This window comes from Aquarana catesbeiana, linkage group LG01, assembly GCF_042186555.1.
Source record: "Aquarana catesbeiana isolate 2022-GZ linkage group LG01, ASM4218655v1, whole genome shotgun sequence".
Lineage (NCBI taxonomy): Eukaryota > Metazoa > Chordata > Amphibia > Anura > Ranidae > Aquarana > Aquarana catesbeiana.
The window spans coordinates 642,550,620-642,573,823 of NC_133324.1; the positions used below are offsets into that span (position 1 = coordinate 642,550,620).

The 23,204-nt window shown below is 41.6% G+C and overlaps 1 protein-coding gene across 1 annotated transcript in view; it reads left to right on the forward strand.

Annotated features, from left to right (window-relative positions):
• Nucleotides 1-22,379, forward strand: part of LOC141109805 (melanopsin-B-like) — a 283,394-nt gene extending 261,015 nt beyond the window's left edge. Inside the window, exons 9-10 of the mRNA XM_073601074.1 lie at nt 2,047-2,190; nt 19,476-22,379. Coding sequence (XP_073457175.1) covers nt 2,047-2,190; nt 19,476-19,889 — 558 coding nt within the window. The 3' untranslated portion in view covers nt 19,890-22,379. The remainder of the gene's footprint in view (nt 1-2,046; nt 2,191-19,475) is intronic.
• Nucleotides 22,380-23,204: the final 825 nt, after the last annotated feature.

The following is a 23,204-nucleotide window of genomic DNA, read 5'->3' on the forward strand; positions in this document are numbered from 1 at the left end:
GTCATTGAATCACTCCCTCTCATATTTGTATGCCCTACTGACCGGACTAGAAGCACCACAAGAACTTACCTTCCTACAGGCTTGGGAAAGGGATTTTGGGGTTACATTCTCCCAGATGCAGAAGGACAGGATCTTACTGTTCGCTCACAAGGCATCGTTGGCAGGCAGGTATCAGGAGGGAGGATATAAAATCCTCACCAGATGGTATAGAACACCGGCAGTATTGCATCGGATATTTCCACAGGTGTCGGATGTATGCTGGAGGTGTCAGGAGGCAGAGGGCTCTACGGTTTTTTTGTTGCATGATGTCTGTTGAAAAATATAAAAACTCACTGTTAAAACATCTTCTCACGGCACCGAAAGGTGTGCATCCCTGTGTTGTGGAAGGCAGAGGGCACTGTGCTACATATATTTTGGGAATGCCCGGGGCTAAAGGAGTTCCGGAAGATGGTTGCCGAAACGGTGTTGCCGAAGGTGTGCATCCCTGTGTTGTGAAAGGCAGAGGGCACTGTGCTACATATATTTTGGGAATGCCCGGGGCTAAAGGAGTTCCGGAATATGGTTGCCGAAACGGTTAAAATAATCACAGGTGTGTCTCTTGGAGAAAGGCCGGTAGCTTTTTTTGTTGCACGATGTCCCATGTCTGTTGAAAAATATAAAAACTCACTGTTAAAACATCTTCTCATGCCAGTGAAGGTGTGCATCCCTGTGTTGTGGAAGAGTAATATCTCCCCAACTAGAGCACAGTTGTTTGCCAGAATTGCAGAAATCCAACAAATGCAGAATCTCACCACGATGTTGAAAGAGCAAGATGAGAAATATCAGAAGATATGGGCCCCTTATCTTACTTATAGGGAGGGGCTCAGAGGGGAGGGTACCGAATTGATATAGGTAGGGCTATTGGCGTTGTCGGCTGGGAGAGGGTGGGAGGGTATTGTCCTTTTTTTTTTTTTCTTTCTGTTTCTTTCTTATATATTTCGATATTAACATGAGGTTTTCATGGTCAAAGAAAAAGAGAAGCCATGTTTGTTTTTGACTGACTATAAAGAATAGATTGAGGAATTAATATACGCTTAAGATAATGTAGCATGACAATAATTGTAATAGTAAGTGCTGGTTCACACAGGGGCGGCACGACTTGCAGGTCGACTCACCGAGGCGACCTGCACACGACTTCAGCGGCGACTTGCAAAACGACTTCTGTATATAAGTCAATGCAAGTCGCCTGAAGTCGCCCCAAAAATACTACAGGAACCTTTTTCTAAGTCGGAGCGACTCGCGTCGCTCCTATTAGAACGGTTCCGTAGTACAGAACGGGACGCGACTTGTCAGGCGGCTAAATCGCCTGACAAGTCGCCCCTGTGTGAACCGGGGCTAAGGCGGATTGGTTGTGATATAGGCAGGTGGTATAATCAAAGTAATGTTATATTGGTGTGATACCTGTTTCTGATAACTGTAACATGATTTCTGTAATAATAAAGAATTTATAAAAAAATAAAATAAAGGTTTCCTTTAATCATATATGGCAAGTGAATTATGCAGAGATATTCATTAAATAGTTTAAATGTTCCAAACTGACAATGCTTATAATTACGGTTTATATCACATATTACTTTGAAAACTGATAGAACCAACATTCATCCTATTGTTTGCATTCATGTAAACAGGGTAATGTTGCGATCTTAAAGCAAAGAAAAATGTACAGGTTCCCACATACATGGGATGAGAAGAACCAAGTACCAAGCAATCCTTTTCTAGTCTTTTTCTATCTTATTGGAATTATCATGCTTGTCTATGTAAGCCAATTATGTTAGCAAACAACCTGGTCTGATCTCAGGGGATCAAGAGCAAACATACAGGAAGATCCAGCCAGCCAGTCAGTCAATTCCTTCCACTATGATTGGTCAGGCAGGACTGTCTGCAGATTTTATAAAGCACTCAAAGACATAAGTTTCCTACAAAAAACGTGACTTCTGTTATTCTCTCCTAATATGACCAAATGGAACTATTTATTATCTGTGACCACAGCATTTGTTTTCTATTTAGATACTCAGTGACATAGAACAAGAAGCAATTTACAAGAATGCATGCTTTCAAAGAAGCAATTCTTTTTCACTGAACCAAAAACGAGAACAGAAGGGAGAGATGCTACTGAAGGCTTGGAGCTGCAATGCTTTACCAGAGGGGAAGGTAAAGTATAATATGTGCCCATATTACAGTTAACAAATATTGTAAAATTTATATACATAATCATGTCATTTGTTGACATAATACTTAATATTTACAAAAAATAATTAGCATCTTGTATTAGCAAATCATTATTTTTTCATTTGGTTTAAAGAGATGAGCTAATCAACACAGATATTCTGACCGTGTGTTCTTGGTGACATTTACCATTCACAGCGCTTCCTAACTGCATTATGAACAAGTTGGAGCTAAGGAAATTTAGTAAATTATTATTTTTTTTAATATAGATAGACATAATTCTCCAAGTTTAATATTCTGCATCTTGAAAAAACAGAAAAAAAAGAATCATCCCCTAATAATTGTTTTACCTGGGGGCGCATGCGCGGCGCGATGCGGAACGGACGTGGGTGATCACAGCTCCGTCGGTCCCGGTTATCACAGGCCTAAAACACCAGGGCTACATCGCTCATACCCAGGCGAAAGTGACACCATCTGCTAGAGGACACAGCGGTCCATGCCTGGAAGAGAATTGGGACATTTTAAACGCTCCAAACACCACTTAACTAACTTTCTGCTGGATGCTGCAGACAGAAAGCACAGGAGAATGTCTCAAGATGGCGCCGGCGCCAGCTCACAGGCGGCCTCAAAAAAACCTGCATCCATCCCATCCAATCTCTCTTCTAACGCTGGGATCAGTGAGTACACATCTCCCCTCTCCAAAGCTGACTTAGATGCTAGTCTGACTACTATTTTTGAGAAGTTAGTGGACAAGATTGAAAGTGAAGTCCATAAATCCACTACAGCCCTGTCACAAGAGATTGCTAGCATTGGCACTCGTACTGACATACTAGAAACAAAACATGATGAACTGTCGCTTGCCCATAATGATCTAAGGAAGGATTATGAAACATTAGCAGACAGCTTTGCATTTATGCAAGCCCAGGTTGAGGATCTTGATAGCCGAAATAGGCGCCATAACATCAGATTACGCGGCGTTCCAGAATCGGTCACAGACCTTATGCCTACAGTTTCTAAAATATTTCATAACCTTCTACCAGATAAACCTTTATCAGCATTTGTCTGTGATAGGATCCACAGGGCACTACGCCCCAAACCCACCCCTGACAAGCCACCCAGAGATGTTATCATGTGCATGAAGGACTTCCTGGTTAAAGAGGACATCATGCGTGCTGCAAGAAACTCTCCTGACATTTCTCTGGATGGTAAAAAGCTGCAGATATACCCAGATATCTCCCCTGCTACACTAGATAGGAGACGCATGATGAAGGATGTCACTGGCATCTTACAAGCAGCAAGAATAAAATATAGATGGGGCTTTCCATTCAAGCTCACCATCCCATACAACGGATCCACATACACAGTCTACAATATAATTGAAGGCAAAGAACTGCTTGTAAAGCTGGGCCTTCTGGACCCGGAACCACCCAACAGATTCCCATCATCTCCTAGACCTTCCCCAATCTGGTCCACTCCTTCCTCCAAACGAATCGCAAATAACCAAAGAAGATGACGTCAACCATTCCAAGAGGACCCCTCATGACCACATACAACACATTTCCAACCTTTTGGTGTATAGGAATTTCTTTCCCCTCGTAATGTAGACAAGGGGAAGTGACTTATTTTTTCTTTTTTTCATTTTGAGGATGGATTTTCATGCTCACACAACATGATCCAATTGACTGCCATCAAGTTTGTCCTTGTCCAATTGGCATCTTGAATAGCTCTTCCTCTAGAATTGGAATCCCAAGACCCATCCTCTTCCCTCAGGAATTATTTTTTCCCCCCGGACGAAGTCGAGAAGTCCCCAGCAACACATATCCCTCTCAAAATTTGGGGTAGAAGAAAGAAGAGGAAAAGGGAAGAAGAGAGAAGGATTTTCTTTATTTTTTCTTTTTGTTTGTCTAAACAGACTTTCACTTTAAACCTCTTCCCTTGTTTAGAGTTATAAGATAATTGATGTCTCTCATACACATCATTGAGACGGGAGGTGACAACTTCGCCTCCCATCTGGTACCTTACCCCTCCCCCCCTCCCCCCTCCCTCCCCCTTCCCCTCCCCCCCTTCCTCCCCCCTTCCCCCCCCCCATTCTTTGCAACCTTCATTTCCCCCCCTGGTTACTTTATATGGTTTTGTATTTGAAACTTTAAATTATCGCAGTATTAAGGCCTGTGACATCCGCCGCCGCTGGATTGTCCCCCATCCTGCTTGTGTTATCAGTTGCGACGCCACTGATTTTTGTTGTCTCGCCTGGTGGCACTAGCAGGACTAGGACTGTATTGTCCTCTTGAAGTTAATTCATTTATTAGTGACAGGATGTTTCTTGTCCCTTTGTTACTATTTTATATTTTGTTTTTTCACATTTTTATTGCCCTTAAGGCAAAAAACATAATTTTGTTAAAAAATTGAAGTTTTCATGACATCTTACAACCACAAAGATCTGAATGTTGGTATAATTGCTCTTATTATGGCACATTACTCTCATGGTATGTTTTACTATACATAGTATTCCTTGTATACTCACATTACTTTTCTCCCCTCCATTCCAGAAACATTAATATTACACTTACCAAACACACACCAAAAATATTTTTGCATATAGCACATCTCATGCTCAAGTTGGATTCTATTCATAAGCTTATTACCCCACTCACATATAATGGTCCTCAGAGTAATATCACATAACGTCCAGGGCTTTAACTCACCCCACAAACGTAAAAAAGCTTTCCAACACCATAAAAGATTGGGAGTAGATATTATCCTTATGCAGGAAACCCACTTTTCATCCAATAACCATCCCAATTATTTTGACAAGACATACAATCAATTTTATTACACCACCTTCCACAATAAAACTCGAGGTGTAGCCATATTTATACGCAACACCATTATCCTAGACATACAAAACATATATAAAGATGTCGATAGTAGATATATTATCATCAAAGGTTTTGTTGATAATAAAGCAATAACACTAGCTTCAGTCTATGCCCAAAACGAATCTCAATCTACCTTTTTCACAAATTTCTTTGATAAGCTTGACCAATACAGCTCACCTCATATAATTCTAGGTGGCGATTTTAATCTAACTGCACACCCAACCCTAGACAGAAGTAAAACTTCCCTCTCTTCTAAAGCATTCTCCAAATCTATAAACCGTTATTTAAATAATTTTCAACTTATAGACTCATGGAGATCCCACAATGTAGGGCTTAGGGCCTATACACACTATTCTTACCCCCACGACGTCTATGCTAGCCTCCCTGGCGGTATGATTATTTCGGATTTTAGGTGCTGAAAGCGGTACAATTATTTTGCATGGAAATTTGGCGTTTTATATTGTAGGTCTGTAAATCTTAACAATAACACACTTAAATCTGTCCAAACCAGAGTCTAGTAGATATCCCGGGTATGATAAAGTTTGAAACACAAAAACATAAATTATAATATAATAAATAAAAATAAATAATTAAAAAAAATTAAAAAAAATAGTAATAAAATAAATTTCCCCACAATTCACTATCGCTCAATTCTGCAAGTGTTCTAATTTACTATCGCTGTTTTCTAGCTGGTCTAAAGCCACTTTTGACGTAAAGGGACACTTTTTGGTTGCTATGGACAATCTCCAGTTTCCAGGCAGAAAGAACAGTGTATATCATGTAAAACTGCATGCAGGGCATGGGCCAGAGCACTGGGGACAAAAGGGATGTGAAATCATTTCATACAGTACTGTAATCTGTAAGATTACAGTACTGTATGTGTTATGATTTTGACATTTTTTTGAATTTGCCGCCAGGCTCTGCCCCCGTGCGTCGCGCCGCTCGCAGAGAACGGAGCCTGGCACGGAGAGGCTTCGGAGGAGGACGGAGCCCTCGGACACTGCGGGGGACATCGCAGGATCCCGGGGACAAGGTAAGTAACGCCGCCCCAGGATCCTGCAATGCGATCCCGAGTGTGGCTCGGGGTTACCGCTAATGGTACTGAATTTTAACCCCGAGCCACACTCGGGAAACCCGCCAGGGAGGCTACACTGGATTATATCTTTTGTACCCCCATATTATTGGCTAATTCTTCCAACGCCCTTATCCATCCCTGCCCCTGGTCTGACCATGATATTACCTACTTTGAAACATCACACATAGGACTCTCTCCTTCCCCCTACAATTGGCGACTAAACGATTCTATTCTAACTGACCCTTTAATAACACAAACTATTTCATCACATATTGAAAACTATTTCACTGAAAACGCTATTGATGATATCTCCCCCACAACTCTCTGGACAGCTCACAAAGCAGTTCTACGCGGCCATCTAATCAGCATAGCAGCCAAAAGAAATAGAGAAAAACTCACAAACATAAAAAATCTTACCAGAGATCTAAACCTTCTCTACAACAAGTTACAACAAAACTCCCCCCAAGAAATCACAAAACAAATTCAAGATAAACGCAAAGCTCTAGATCAAATATTATCAGCAAACACAGAAAAATCCTTGAGATTCTGAAAAGCTAAATTCTTACTACACAGTAACTCCCCCTCTGCCATGTTCGCCAAAAAACTTAACCATGATCATAAACCCCCTCATACATATAAGCTTAGAGATCATTCTGGAAATATGATCACCCATCCGCAAGGTGTGCTGGAAATCTTTTCCTCTTTCTATAAAGACCTACTTTGTAGCCCACAACCATCTCTTGATCAACACTCTAAATCATGGCTAGACAACATTCAACTATCTACTCTTAATGCTCTTCAAATAGAATCCCTTAACGCACCATGCACAGAAGCAGAAATAAGCAAAATTATTAAATCTCTTAAAACATCTACTGCCCCTGGCCCAGATGGCTTCTCATCTTCATACTATAAAAAATATTCCTCCCTCCTAACCCCATATCTATCCAAACTCTTTAACCATATTCTTAACGGTAATCATTTCCCAGATGAAATGCTTCTAGCAAACCTTTCCCTTATCCCCAAACCACTTAAAGACCATTCTCTACCCCAAAACTACCGACCTATATCAGTCCTTAACAATGACCTTAAAATTTTTGTTAGGTTGCTTTCAGACAGACTAGCAGCAGTCATTACTAATTTAATACATATAGACCAAACCGGTTTTATCCCCGGTCGACAGATAGTGGATAATACTAGACTAGTCACCAATATTATCCAAGATGCCAACCTAACCTCCCACAAAATATGCCTTCTCAGTCTAGATATTCATAAGGCGTTTGACAGCGTTAGCTGGTCATATCTAAATTATCTATTACCCAAATACGGAATTTCAGAAAAATTCTTACAAGGTTTCAATGCACTCTACCACAACCCTCAAACTAGAATTAGACTCCCAGGACACAACTCTGATTTTTTCCCCCTCAGTAGAGGCACCAGACAGGGCTGCCCCCTTTCACCTCTATTGTTTGCTTTGGCAATTGAACCCTTAGCCCACAAGATTAGGAATAGCATTGATATAAAAGGTTACACTAAAGGTGATAGAGAATTCAAACTCAGCCTATACGCAGATGATGCTCTTCTATTCCTCACAGACCCCCTCACTTCTATTCCATCCCTCCTAAAAGAACTTAAATCTTTCCATTCCATCTCAGGCCTCAAAATCAATTCCAATAAATGTTCTGCTTTACCAATTAATTACTCCCAAAATCTCCAATCCCTATTGTCAAAAAATTTCCCATTTGATTGGTGTTCCAACTCATTCAAATACCTAGGTGTCACAATCTCCTCATCTCACAACCTTCTGTATAAATCTAATTATATCCCATTGTTCTCGCACATCACATCCCTCCTAAAATCATGGTCTTCCTTTCATATTTCCTTCCTTGGTAGAATACGCGCTATCAAGATGACGATTCTTCCTAAACTTCTGTACTATTTTCGTGCCCTACCTATCAATGTTCCCAAATCTAAACTGACTTCCCTTCAAAGAGAAATCAACAAATTCATATGGGCAGATAAAAAACCGAGATGCAGTTATGCTTTAATGCATAGACCACATACTATGGGTGGCTTAGGCCTTCCAAATTTATGGCTTTATTACCTAGCCACAAGACTTACACAACTTACCCAATGGTTCACTCCCTCAATAAACACCCCATGGAAGTTGTTTGAATCCATCTCAATCCTCCCATTCCATTTACAGGGAATTCTATGGTCCAACTCTATCTCATATAGCAGACTTATGAAACAAAACATTATAATAGCTCAATTTTATGAGTTATGGACTAAATATAAAGACATTTACAAACTCTCCTCAGACACACCACCTTTGGCCTCCTTTTTAGGTGATCCTAGATTCATATGTGCCTATAATAACAGACAATCTTTCTCTACCTGGATTGACAAAAATTTAATTACACTGAGATCTCTTCAGCAAAAATGGGAATTTATCTCATTCCCCGCACTTCAAGCCACACACAATTTACCTGCAGATGAACTCCCACGATACCAGCAAATCAAATCCTTCTATGCTAAATATTTTGCACTAAAAACACACCCTTCATACACAACCTTTGAACATATATGTATTTTATCCTCTAGAGACAGAGGCCTTATCTCCAGGTTGTATAGTTATATTAATTGTGTTGGAGTCCCAGATAAATCTACTCAAATGCTCAAATGGGAAGAGGATATCGATGTCTCGATTAATGTTGAGGATTGGCACTCCATGTCAGAAAATCTACGCAAATGTAATAGAGCTATCACCTTTAGAGAAACTCCAATTAAGATTTTTTCTAGATGGTACCTTTCCCCTTCAAAACTTCACACTTTCTACCCATCCATCTCCCCCAATTGTTTTAGGGGATGCTCAGATTCCGGTACACTCTTACACATTTTTTGGAGCTGCAGCCATATAAACAGTATATGGCACAAAGCATCTGATTTAATAGAACAATCCTCAAGACAAAAAATCACCCTTTCCCCTCAGATATGCTTGCTGTATGCTAATATACCAGGCATACCTACCCCCTGTCTGAGACTGTTCCACTCCCTATGCAGTTCCATACACTGGATGACGGCCTATAATTGGAAATCCACTAATTTGTCATGGCAACAAGTAATAAATAGAATGGAACTCCTTAGACTATCTGAGTGGATCTATCACACCCTTAATGATACTATCCACATTCACAAAAAGAAATGGGCCTATTGGAACCCAACCTAACTGTCTTTAACATACTATTATCATCTTCTCTCACTACCCTATGAGAATGCTATGTTATGTCTTACTTTTTTTCTTTTTTTATATATATAAACCTTCGTTCATTGTATATGACCACATCTGTTATACGATGTTAAATAACCTCCTTCTTTGTATACAACCAATCACTATAATGCAATATTTTGATGTCATTTTATACCTAATGTCTGTTCATCCAAACTTCCAAATAAAACTTTTGTAAACAAAAAAAAATAATTGTTTTACCTGTGTTATACAAAATAACATGGTGGAGTTTAAAACTATGAGATGCATTGGGGTGGCTGAAACTGATACTGACAAAATCCTAAAATGAAAACAAAGCTCTGAAATAATTGGTGTACTCTATAGATCCCTAAAGCCTAAGAACTGTATTTTTTCTAGACCATTGTCCAAGATGGAGAGTGTGATGAGTCTGAAGCATTATGGGTGGAACTGTACATGGGAGATTTTAACTAACCAGAAACTGACTGGAGTAATTGCACTGCTGGAACAGTTAAAGGGCAAACATTTATAGACCTATTACAAGACAATTTTATGGTCCAGTTTATTGAGGCCCCGACTAGGAATGACGCTCTGCTGGACCTGGTCATCTCAAACCATGCAGAGCTTATTACCAATATTCATATAAAAGAACATCTTTGTAGCAGTGACCATAACATGATTTCATTTAATGTTAGCTGTAAGCAACAAACACATATGGGAATAAAAACACTTAACTTTAAGAGAGCAAATTTTCCAAGGATTAGGGTTGCTCTCCAAGACTCATGCCCCATACACACGGTCGGACTTTGTTCGGACATTCCGACAACAAAATCCTAGGATTTTTTCCGTAGGATGTTGGCTCAAACTTGTCTTGCATACACACGGTCACACAAAGTTGTCGGAAAATCTGATCATTCTAAACGCGGTGACGTAAAACACGTATGTCGGGACTATAAACGGGGCAGTGGCCAATAGCTTTCATCTCTTTATTTATTCTGAGCATGCGTCGCACTTTGTCCATCGGATTTGTGTACAAGCGATCGGAATTTCCGACAACGGATTTTGTTGTCGGAAAATTTTATATCCTGCTCTCAAACTTTGTGTGTCGGAAAATCCGATGGAAAATGTGTGATGGAGCCTACACACGGTCGGAATTTCCGACAACAAGGTCCTATCACACATTTTCTGTCGGAAAATCCGACCGTGTGTATGGGGCATTAGACTGGGAGGGAATATTGGCATCAATGGACACAGAACAGAAATGGGAATTCTTCAAAAAGACTGTATGCAAACTCACTGCAAAGTATATTCCCATGGGCAATACGTTTAAAAGGCTAAAAATAAAACCTTTTTGGTTGTGGCTCACGACCAAAGTTAAAATGGCTAAAAACAATAAGTAAAGAAAAATATAAAAATGAAGGAACACTATCATCGTTTAATATAACAGAATATGTACAAGGAAATCAAGGATGCAAAAAATTCAAAACGAACGGCAGATTGCAAAAGATAGTAGGACAAACCCCCAAAAATTCTTCAAATATATCAGTAGTAAAAAGGTCAGGTCTGAGCATGTAGGCCCTTTACAAAATAATCTAGAGTGGGTGACTGGGGACAAATTGAAGGCAAATGTATTAAATACTTGATTCAGCTCTGTGTATACAAAGGAGCATGGGGGAGCTCATGTCCATAATGGGGATGTTATTGACACAGATCCAAATGATCCACAATGGCTCAAAAGTGATATGGTCCAGAAATATTAAGACAGAATAAAGGTGGCTAAAGCACCTGAACCAGATGGCATCCACCCACAGATCCTAAAAGAATCGAGCTCTGTCATTTTAAAGCCATTGTTTCTAATTTTTAGGGACTCGTTAATGACTGTAATGGTACCGCTGGATTGGCGTAAGACCAATGTGGTGCCCATATTTAAAAAGTGTCAGGGCTGGCCCAGCCCTTCCTTCTCTGAGCTGATTGCCAGCTCTCATCTCTCTCCACAGTTAACCAGCTGTTGTGGATCTGCTCGTCAGTCCCACCTACTTAAAGATCTCCAACTCACTTCATTCCTGCTTTCACCTTAGTCACATCACTAGAAACCATCCCCTGCATTCCCCCCCCTTCTTCCTATCCTCTTTCTCTTCCACCTCCTTTCTCTACTCTCGTCTTTCCTCCCCCCCCCCCCCCCCCCTTTTTCTCTCGTTGCCAGTTAACATATTGTTACTCCAGGATTTCCGGCCATCTGTATATATTGAGTTTGCCAATCATATCACCAGTACCTATAAAAATACACCTTTGTTATTATGTTACACACGTCCCCATAGTGGACGAATATTTCCTGGGTCCTCCTTTGACCAGGACTGGTTTCTATGGGTTCCCATCTTCACCTGTCTAGTTCGCAATGTTCATTGTTTACCACCATAATTTTTTACAAATATTTTGTACGTATGTTTTACACTGTTGTACTATCTGTTATATTTATTCTATGTCTTGTATTTCAGTTCCATGCTCCTGAGGAAGCGCTAGGCGCGTAACATGTTGAACTGTAAATTGTAACATCTACCAACGACATAGCTCTCCTTTGATTTTAACACCTCTACGATGGAATGTTGGTTATCTCATCCTTGAAGTGTTTATGTTATATCATTGAGCTATGTATGGTCTGTATTGCTGTAACCTCTTTTCATGGACTGATATTATACAGATTTTTGGATCTGTCTTTTTTCTCTTTTAAATGTATTCTATTTTCAATACATTTCAGTTTTTACCTATATAATACCATTTATTGTGCCTAAAAAGTCCAAGCCCACACATCTCTTTTCTATTGTAAAAATGCTCCTGAGTTGCACGGCTCACCTGGAATCCCCCACTGTGGCTGCTCCGGTACAACCTGAGTTGCAGGCTGTCCCTGCTGCTGCGCCAGTCTCTGTGCAGGCACCCGCCATGAGTATTACCTCTATAAGTGGTATGTCTGATTCCGCCCGCTTCCCCAGCGATTTGGGGGCAATCCAGTTCAATGCAGAGGGTTTCTTTACCAAGTTGAGATATACGCTGCCCCAGGCATTTCCCACGGACAGAAGTTAAGTAGGGTTTGTGATATCTTTGCTTTCTGAGAGAGCCTTGGCCTGGGCTAACCATCTATGGGAGACGCAAAAACCTGTTGTCTTGAGTTACCCTGAGTTTGCGGCCTCCTTTAAAAGGGTATTTGACGTTCCCACACGCTCTGCTTCTGCTGCCAAGTGCCTCATGCCCATCAAACAGTGTACGAGAACTGTTGCCGACTACGCCATTAAGTTACGTACTCTGGCAGCAGAGGTTGCTTGGAACAATGAGGCCCTCGTGGCTGCTTTTTCTCATCGTCTCTCAGATTCCATCTGATATACCCACTGAGCTGGAGAGCTTGATTTCGTTTTCCATCCTCATTGACTCCAGACTCAGAGAAAGACTTTCTTTTAAGGAGCGCTTGCGGAAGCCTCCTGTACCTTTGCCTCCGAGCTTTGCAGTCCCACCGGTGCCTCCCTCACCTCCCATGCCTCCTGGTACCAAGTCGGTCAGTGAAGATGAACCCATGCACTTGGGCTTCACGCGTCTCTCTGTGCATGAGAGAGCCTTTAGGAGGAGGGAGAGATTGTGCCTTTATTGTGGCCAGGCAGGTCACTTTTTTCAAGTCTTGTCCTACCCGTCCTGGGAACACCCGAACCTTGAGGTCCTGTCATGGACAGACCTTAGAGGGTGTTGTGTCATCCCCAGTTATCCAGAAGGATAAGCCCCTGGTTTCGCTCACCCTGTCTTGGGCTAAGTTGTCTATCGAGATACAGGCTCTAATCGACTTTGGGGCTGCAGGCCTGTTCATTGATGCTACCTTTGTATCAAAGCACTCAATTCCACTACAGCTGCGTGACACTCCACTTGCCATTAAGGCTCTTGACGGGAGACCTCTACAGCCTGCTCATGTGACTCATGAGATGGTTCCGTTGTCCATGGCTGTAGGGGCTCTTCACCATGAGATAATCCAATTCCAAGTGATATCCTCTCCTAAGTTTCCACTGGTTATTGGTTATCCTTGGTTACAGAGGCACAACCCCTCTTTTGATTGGCTCCGTGCTGAGGTTCTCTCCTGGTCACCACAATGCAGTGAAACATGCTTCTGGAAGGTAGCCAAGGTCCTGTGTACCTCTTCACTCTCCTCCCTGCCAGAGGAGTACCGTGATTTTAGCGATGTCTTTGACAAAGGTCAAGCCGGTAGTTTGCCTCCACACCGGCCAATGTGGTGCCAATTAACCTTCAACTTGGTGCCACTTCCCCTCGTGGCCGGGTTTACCCTTTGTCAGTCTTGGATGATAAAGCCATGGATGAGTATGTTGCAGATGCACTTTCTCTGGGTTTCATCTGCAAATCCTCGTCTCCTGCTGGTGCTGGTTTCTTCTTTGTGAAGAAGAAGAGCGGTGAACTGAGACCTTGTATTGATTATAGGGGTCTCAATTGTTTCACGATTAAGAATGCCTACCCGATCCCTTTGATTACAGAGTTATTTGACCGCCTCAAGGGGGCAACGGTTTTCACTAAGCTTGATCTGAGAGGGGCTTACAATCTCATGAGAATTAAGGAGGGTGACGAGTGGAAAACTGCATTTAATACCAGAACAGGCCATTAAGAGTATCTCATAATGCCTTTTGGCCTTTGTAACGCAACGGCAGTGATCCAGGAATTTATTAACGATGTCCTCCGAGATTTGTTGCAGTTATGTTTGGTGGTTTATCTCGATGATATCCTCATATTTTTCAAGTCCCTGGAGAGCCACCACACAGATGTCTGTCGTGTGTTTCCGAAATTAAGAGAGAACAATCTCTATTGTAAACTGAAGAAGTGTGAGTTCCATCGGGAACAGGTTAAATTAATTTCCACTGCTGGTTTTTCGATGGACCCAGAGAAACTTTCGGCAGTCCTACACTGGACTCGACTCGTGGGGTTACGTCCTCTGCAGCGTTTCCTGGGTTTTGCCAACTATTATCGGAAGTTTATTTGTAACTTCTCGTCTCTGGTCAAGCCCCTGACCGAAAGAACGGTAAGCCACAGAGTTGGTCTCCAGAGTCCATTAAGGCCTTTGAAAGTCTCAAGGCTGCCTTTGTTTCTGCTCCTGTGTTGGCACATCCTGATCCTACGTTACCTTTTATCCTTGAGGTTGATGCTTCTGAGACTCTTGTTGGCACCCTTCTGTCTCAACGTCCTAACTCTGAGAGTGCTATGCATCCTTGTGGCTACTTTTCCAAGAAATTGTCACCTCCCGAGTGCAATTATAAGATTGGTGACAGGGAGCTGTTGGCAATCATTTTAGCCCTGAAAGAATGGAGACATTTCCTCGAAGCTACCACAGTGCCAGTTCTCATTCTTACTGACCATAAAAATCTCACATTCTTGTCTGAGGCTAAACGCCTCTCTCACAGAAGGGTGTGATGGGCTCTTTTCTTGTCAAGTTTCAATTACATTGTCTCATTCTTACCCGGTACTAAGAATGTAAGGGCTGACGCCTTATCACGACAATTTTTCTTCACTTCCAAGTTGGAGTCGGTTCCAGATCCTATGATTCCTCCTGATCGTATTCTGGCTATGGTTCGCACCAGTCTTACTTCTCCTTTGGGTGACAAAATTCTTGCTGCTCAGGTCGATGCTCCTCCTTAGAAACCTTGTGACCGCTGCTTTGTCCCAGAGTGTCTTCGTACTGCCATTCTCCAGACTTACCATTCTCCCAAGGCAGCTGGCCACCCTGGTAAGAATCAACTCATTTGGGCCATTACCCAACAATTCTGGTGGCCTAGTCTACGTGCTGATGTAATTGCCTTTGTAGCTGCCTGTTCCGTGTGTGCTCAGAGTAAGACTCCACGACACCTTCCAGTGGGCCTCCTACAACCCATACCCAATGGAGAGAGGCCCTTGACCCACCTATCAATGGATTTCATTATGGAGTTGCCCAAATCCCAAGGCAACACAGTTATCCTTACGGTGGTTGACCGGTTCTCAAAGATGTGTCATTGTATTCCACTTAAGAAGTTGCCCACTTCTAAGGAACTGGCTTCCATTTTGGCCCGGGTGATCTTTCGCTTACATGGGCTACCCAAGGTGAATGTCTCGGACAGGGGTAGTCAGTTTGTGTCCCGGTTCTGGCGAGCCTTTTGTGCACAGCTGGGAATTCAGCTTGCTTTCTCCTGTGCATATCACCCGCAGTCTAATGGGGCCACAGAACGAGCCAATCAGTCCTTGGAGCAATTCCTACATTGCTATATTTCTGACCATCACAACAACTGGTCAGACCTATTACCATGGGCAGAGTTTGCTCACAACAGTGCCTTGAATTCTGCTTCCCGATTGTCTCCGTTTATGGCGAATTATGGTTTCCAACCTTCCATGTTGCCTGACTCATTTGCTTTGCGTCATGCTAATGATAGGTACAGACTCCATGCTGACCGCAGACGCCTGAATGTGCCTTCCTACCAGGTTGGGGACAGGGTCTGGCTGTCATCTCGTATCCTCCGACTTTGTGTTCCCTCGCTGAAGTTCGCACCTCAGTTTATTGGGCCTTTCCGTATCCTTCGCAGGATTAACCCAGTGGCTTATGCGTTGGACCTTCCTCCTAGTATGTGCATCTCAAATGTGTTTCATGTCTCCTTATTGAAACTGTTGGTCTGCAACCGCTTTACCACCTCAGTGCCATGTCCTCACCCAATACAGGTTGAGAACCATGAGGAGTATGAGGTACAATCCATTGTTGACTCCCGTAGGTTCCATGGGCGCATACAGTACCTGGTGCATTGGAAGGGGTACGGTCCGGAGGAACACTCCTGGGTCTCATCCTCCGACATACATGCTCCTGCCCTCCTCCGTGATTTCCATAGATGTTTTCCCCTCAAGCCCGGTGGTCCTCCGAGGGGGAGGGGTTGTTGAGGAGGGGGGTACTGTCAGGGCTGGCTCAGCCCTTTCTTCTCTGAGCTGGCCGCTCAGCTGTCAGTTAATTGCCAGCTCTCATCTCTCTCCACAGTTAACCAACTGTTGTGAATCTGCTCATCAGTCCTGCCTACTTAAAGATCTCCAGCTCACTTCATTCCTGCCTTCACCTTGGTCACATCACAAGAAACCATCTCCTGCGTTCCTGTTTAAAGACTGGCTTTGCTGACATCCCTTCTGGCTCCTTATCCTGCTTGCTGTTCCTCTACTTAGATCCCTGACTTCTGGCCTGGCTGATTACCCGATCTGGTTACTGAACTCTGGCTTGGCTGACTACCCGATCCGGTTACTGGACTCTGGCTATGCTTTGACTACGCTTACTCTTTTTATTTACCTTTTTATTTTTATGAAATAACAAGTGTGATTTTACTATACTTCTGTCTTGGTCTGGTTCATGGTTTCTGACAAAAAGGGATCAAAGCTTTACAAAGTAACTATAGACCTGTTAGTTAAACTTCCATAGTCGGGAAGATACTGGAGAGTTTAATAAAAGATCACATAAAAAATATTTTAAGCAACAGACAGCATGGATTCATGAAAGACAGAAGTTGTCAAACCTGATTTCTTTTTATGAGGACGTAAGTAAAACCTTGGACAGAGGGGTGGCTGTGAACATGGTATACTTGGATTTTGCAAAAGCGTTTGACACAGTTCCCAACTCGAGACTTATGTATAAGGTAGAGCCTACAGGCTTGGAAAGATCACAGTAAAAGCTGTGAAAATGTGGAATAAATTCCCTCCAGAGGTGGTTCTTGCCAGCTCAGTAGATTGCTTTAAAAAGGCCTGGATTATTTCCTAAATGTACATAATATAACTGGGTACTGACATTTATAGGTAAAGTTGATCTAGGGAAAATCCGATTACTTCTCGAGGGATCTAGAAGGATTTTCTTCCCCTGCTGTAGCAAATTGGAGCATGCTTTGCTGGGGTTTTTCACCTTCCTCTGGATCAACTGTGGGTGAAGGATTGTGTATATGGAATTTTTTATTTATTTTTGGTTGAACTAGATGGACTTTTTTCAACCTGACTAATTATGTTATTATGTAACTATGTATCTATGTAATATGTTATATGTCAGGTTATGCCAGGTTACTTATAACAACACAGTATTGTGCTTGATACCTCTTTATTTGCACTTAGTTAATTTTCCAGAACAAACTTTTAGGAGATTCACTTCCTTCTTAAGGCCCAAGCAATACAGATGCACAGAAGTTTAGTAGCATACAAAGAAAATGCTTGCAGTTTTTATTAATGTGTATCAATACTGCTTGTTGCAGAGGAAAGGAATGGATGCCCCAAAAACTTGCTCTTATTATAGAAAAAATATTGTTTTTTCTTTTCAAATTTATCGGTCTTTTTTTGTTCATAGTGCAAAAAATAAAAACAGCAGAGATGATCAAATAGCACCAAAAAAAAGCTCTGTTTGTGGGAAAAAAGGATATAAATTTTGTTTGGGTACAACGTCGCATGACTGGGCAATTGCCAGTTAAAGTGACGCAGTGCCGTATCGCAAAAAATGGCCTGGTTATTAAGGGAGTAAATCCTTCTGGTCCTTAAGTGGTTCATTTATGCCCCTGGAATGCCTGAAAGTGCTCCTTGGATGTTGGGCCCCTCTATATGGCTATATGGCTAGGCTGCGAAAAGGTCTCATGTACAGTATGCGGTAATGCCACACTTGGGAGGAAGAGTAGAATGTGTTTTGGGTTGTAATTTTAAGTATGCTGTGAGAAAACTTATTAAATGAGATACTTATATAATGCAGTTAAGCGCAATACTTTCTATGTGAAAAATTAACATAAAGTCCATGCATCAACTGAATACAAATAAGTAAATCCATCAAAACAGTCTAGCACCCAGTGCAATGTGTCTCCAAAAATAGCCTTTCCAAAGGTGCATATCCACCACCAAACGCATCATCACTATCCAACTGATGTCAATCTCTCTTGACAGAGATCTGCTCACTCCCTTCTTCAACTCTGAGAACTGGGTCTGTCTCCTCTTGAAGACTCCACCATATTACAAGGAACAAAATGGCAACACCCAGTGGCGGCTGGGTTTTTTTTGGGGGTCACCGCACCTACCTCCCCCCCCCGCTGCCTCTGCCGCTCAGTAGGGACCCGAGAAAAAGAGGATCAGGCTGCTCTGTGCAAAACCACTGCACAGAGCAGGTAAGTATGACATGTTTGTTATTTTTTAACTAATATACTTTAATATCTATTTTATATTACCAGTTAGAATTACGTAGGAGGTCTGGTGCTAGAATTATTGCTCTCACTCTGACATTCCTGGTGATACACATTTGTTGTACGATCACCATTTAGATATGCATTTGGGACCAACCTGCGTATGAGCAGAGGGAGAGCTTTACTTTTTTTTTTTTTTTTTTTACCTTGTACCTTTATTTTTTTTCAATCAATGTTATTGCTATCACAAGGGATAAACAACATCCCTTGTGATAGCATGGCCCATGGCCCATGGCTGGTCCCCCCCTTTATAGAGATTTTTGGGTTGATTAGATCCCTGATCTCTCCTCTGGCATCTAAAGCAGCCAATCAAACCGAAATCAATTTGCTTGGCTGCTTTGCAATTACTTGTAAATAAACAAACTGAAACTGGAAGTGAAGAAATCCTCATTGCTTCCGGTTTCTGACATCACAGAGTAGGAGCAATGTCCATTCCTTTCACTCTGTGTGCACATTCCAATGTGACCAGAAACATTGGTCCCAGGCTCCCCAGGGAAATATCCCCTTGCACCAACTTTAAAAGTGATTGAACGGCTGTATAGCCGCCCAGATCACTTTTACATAAAAGAATTACCAGCTGAAGAAAACTGTACTATGATCATAGTTGCAGCTGCAACCATGATCCCGGCATAACCACCTCATATACAATATATATATATATATATGCATGCATGGCGGTATTGAGGTGGTTAAACTACTGATAATAACCTCATAAACCGCAGACAGAGAATCTCATAAAATTTGTTTCCCAGTTTGTTGATGTTCTGAGATTTAAAAATATAAAACTACCTACATATATACATATAGTTGATTAGAGTCATTTTTCATTTTAATAGGTTTTGCCTGCATTACGCTCATTGGAGAACCCATCAAGAAAATCAGAGAAAGGAAATGCAAAGGAATTTCTTCTATCAAATTCACTGGATGCAGTTACCTATCCCATTGGTTTAGAATCAATTGTCAAGAATCATATGACAAACAAACAAAAAGTAAATGGACTTGATGTTAATGGAGGGTTGGATTGGATCATTCATGCCACAATTCCACGTATTGTCATAATTCCCACATCAGAAAGCAGTATTTCTGAGGGGACAGATCAACCATCAGAAAATGAAATAGATGAGAAGTATGAAAAAGATTTGGATGACGATGACTTCTTCAACTTTAATATTGACACTACTTTATTGGACTTTGAAGGACTTTCTTCTAATGCAGACCTTTATGAAGTAGTTGAGAAGTTTTTGTCTTAGTGAACATGCTATGTTCACCATTTTCAACTGCCATAAATAGTTCATATGCAATAGCAAAAGCACAGTGTTATTTATTATAAAATGTTTGAAAAGAATATACCAACATAAGAATTGGAGAAGGACATGTCTTGACACTTTAAAAAGGCCAGTGATAGCCTGAGTCCTTATAATTAGGTCCTACAGGACTTAGTAAATGTTTACTGTGCAAAAGTACCACTAAGGGATAAAGCTACATTAACAATAAAGGCAGAGCTGTGCTTTTTTACACTGTCACTGTTTGTTTTTAAGCCTTCCATCCAGTAACAGTAGAGAAAGCTCCAATGAATGTGTGAAGAGCTCCAACATTTGGAAAGAGAGAGTACTGATGACAATGTTGAAAATATTCCATCCATGAAAAACCATTGTAGCAACAAACTTTTTTTTGGGAAGCTAGTGTCTGTGGCATAGATGGCATTTCACTTCTGGTTTTGTATACTACAGAATGAAGATGATACAGACATTATTTAATACACCTGTAAGTTTAGCTTTTGCTTGGACATACAATGATAGTTGTATTCTAATGAGCATTTATAACACTTTATTTATAACATTTGGAATGCTATTTTATAAAACTTAAAACAAACCAGTCATATATCTCAACAAAGCCAGTCTAATACATTTAAAGCAGTCACCAATATATGCCTGTACTAACCTTTATTTGTCCTCCTGAATCTAGTGCACTTACTATTCAAATAGTGGCTTTCAGTTCTGAATCTGGAGCTGGAGTCACATTTCCCATATTAACCACCCTGGGTTACAGACTTTTTGAGGCACTCTGAAGGGCAAAAAAGATATGGATGGGTGTCCTGCTTACTGTTCTACACATATATTAGATTTAAAGGGGTTGTAAACCCTCATATTTTTTCACCTTAATGCATCCCCCAGCCCCGCTGTTTTACTTACTTGAGCCCTGGAATTTCACCCTGGAGAGACGCGCTCTTCCTCTGCCTGGGGTTCTCGGCTCCCACTGCTGTCAATCAAATCCAATGATGCGTGCGCCGGGGGTGGGACCGAGTCCGGCATTCGTGTCTATGGACGCCGAATGCTGGACTCGGGAGCACGCCCGCAAGGTAACCCCCAGGAGAGCACTTCTCCTAGGGGGTTATCTAATGCAGGGAGGAGTGCGAGAGCTGCCGAGGGACCCCAGAAGAGGATGTTTAGGGCCATTCTGTGCAAAACGAGCTGCACAGTGGAGGTAAATATGATATGTTTATTATTTTAAAAAAATAAAACTCGAACCTTTACAATCACTTTAATATGATATGATGTCTGTAACAACAGGCAATTAAAGCGTATTTGTCATTTTTGTACCTGCCTAACTATAAAGCCCTTATGAAGTAGCCATTCGCCAACCTTTGGTCTCAGATTCTGGGCTTTAAAGCATTAGTTAAGACGGACTGGGGAAATTTTACTAAAATTGAAACATTCAGAATCTGGTGCAGCTGTGCATGGTAGCCAATCAGCTTCTAACTTCAACTTGTTTAATTAGGCTTTGGCAGTAAAACCTGGAAGCTGATTGGTTTCAATGCAGAGCTGCATGATTTTGCACTCTCCAGTTTTAGTGAATTCCCCCCACTAAAATGACTGTTTGAGCCCTAATATGCAGCCCAGAGATTAAAGAAGGTTTTTGCTACTGGAGGCCTCTCTGTCAAGTCACTACTTAAAATTAGGACCCATGTTAACTAAGTTAAAGCATGTATCAGCACTGTATTGTACACATTACTGTGTTTCACTGCAGGCATACTTGGCCTGTAAGTTCTTCCTAATGATCCAACCAGTACCAACAGAGATCCCAGATCATAGTGCAGAAATCTGTAGGACTCAATCAGAATCATCATTTACTGATATGACTTCAGTATACTGAAGAATTGGCTGCTATGATTTACCACACTTCGCACATTAAAATCACTTTTTGCAATGCCTTATTAAATAATCGTATTGATGCATAAAAGTTCACAAATGAATTACATTTCATAGAAGGTCTGCAAGCCAATGCATATTAAGGACTTATGTCATTTGGCTTTGGACTTATGTTATCATTTAGAAATCAATGTAAAACACTTCTGAGATCTTACACAATTCATTGACCAGTACATTTGACCTGCAGTCCACCTCCTTCTTGACCTTCTTCAAGTGGGTTTTGCAATCCCACATACTTGTATGCGACCAAAAGCCAACTGACATAGGCCCCAATAATGCAGTAAAAGCCACAATATGTGGGCCCTATTATAGCAGAATTAAACTGAACTCCAGACACAATAAAAACCATATACTGTGTGTGTGTGTGTGTGTGTGTGTGTGTGTGTGTGTGTGTGTGTGTATATATATATATATATATATATATATATATATATATATAAAATGTATACTGAGCAAAATTATAAATGCAACACTTTTGTGTTTGCCCCTATTTATCATGAGCTGAACTTAAAGATCTACGACTTTTTCTATGTACACAAAAGGCCTATTTCTCTCAAATATTGTTTGAAAATCTGTCTAAATCTGTGTTAGTGAGCAATTCTCCTTTACTGAGATAATCCATCCACCTCACAGGTGTGGCATATCAAGATGCCAATTAGACAGCATGATTATTGCACAGGTGTGCCTTAGGCTGGCCACAATAAAAGGCCACTGTAAATTGTGCAGTTTTACTGTATTGGAGGGGGGGAGTTTCGGGGGGTCCAAAAACCAGTCAGTATTTGGTGTGACCACTATTGGCCTCACGCAATGCAGCACATCTCCTTCACATAGTGTTGATCAGGTTGTTTATTTCGGCCTGTGGAATGTTGGTCCATTCCTCTTCAATGGCTGTGCGAAGTTGCTGGATATTAGCAGGAACTGGAACACGCTGTTGTATACATCGATCCAAAGCATCCCAAACATGCTCAATGGGTGGCATGTCCTGTGAGTATGCTGGCCATACAAGAACTGAGATGTTTTCAGCTTCCAGGAATTGTGTACAGATCCTTTCAACATGGGGCTGTGCATTATCATGCTGCAACATGATGTGATGGTCGTGGATGAATGGCACAACAATGGGCCTCAGGATCTCATCACGGTATCTCTGTGCATACAAAATGCCATCAATAAAATGCACCTGTGTTCATTGTCCATAGCATATGCCTGCCCATACCATAACCCCACTGCCACCATGGGCCACTCGATCCACAACGTTGACATCAGCAAACCGCTCACCCACACGCCATACATGCTGTCTCTCATCTGCCCTGTACAGTGAAAACCGGAATTCATCCGTCAAGAGTACACCTCTCCAAA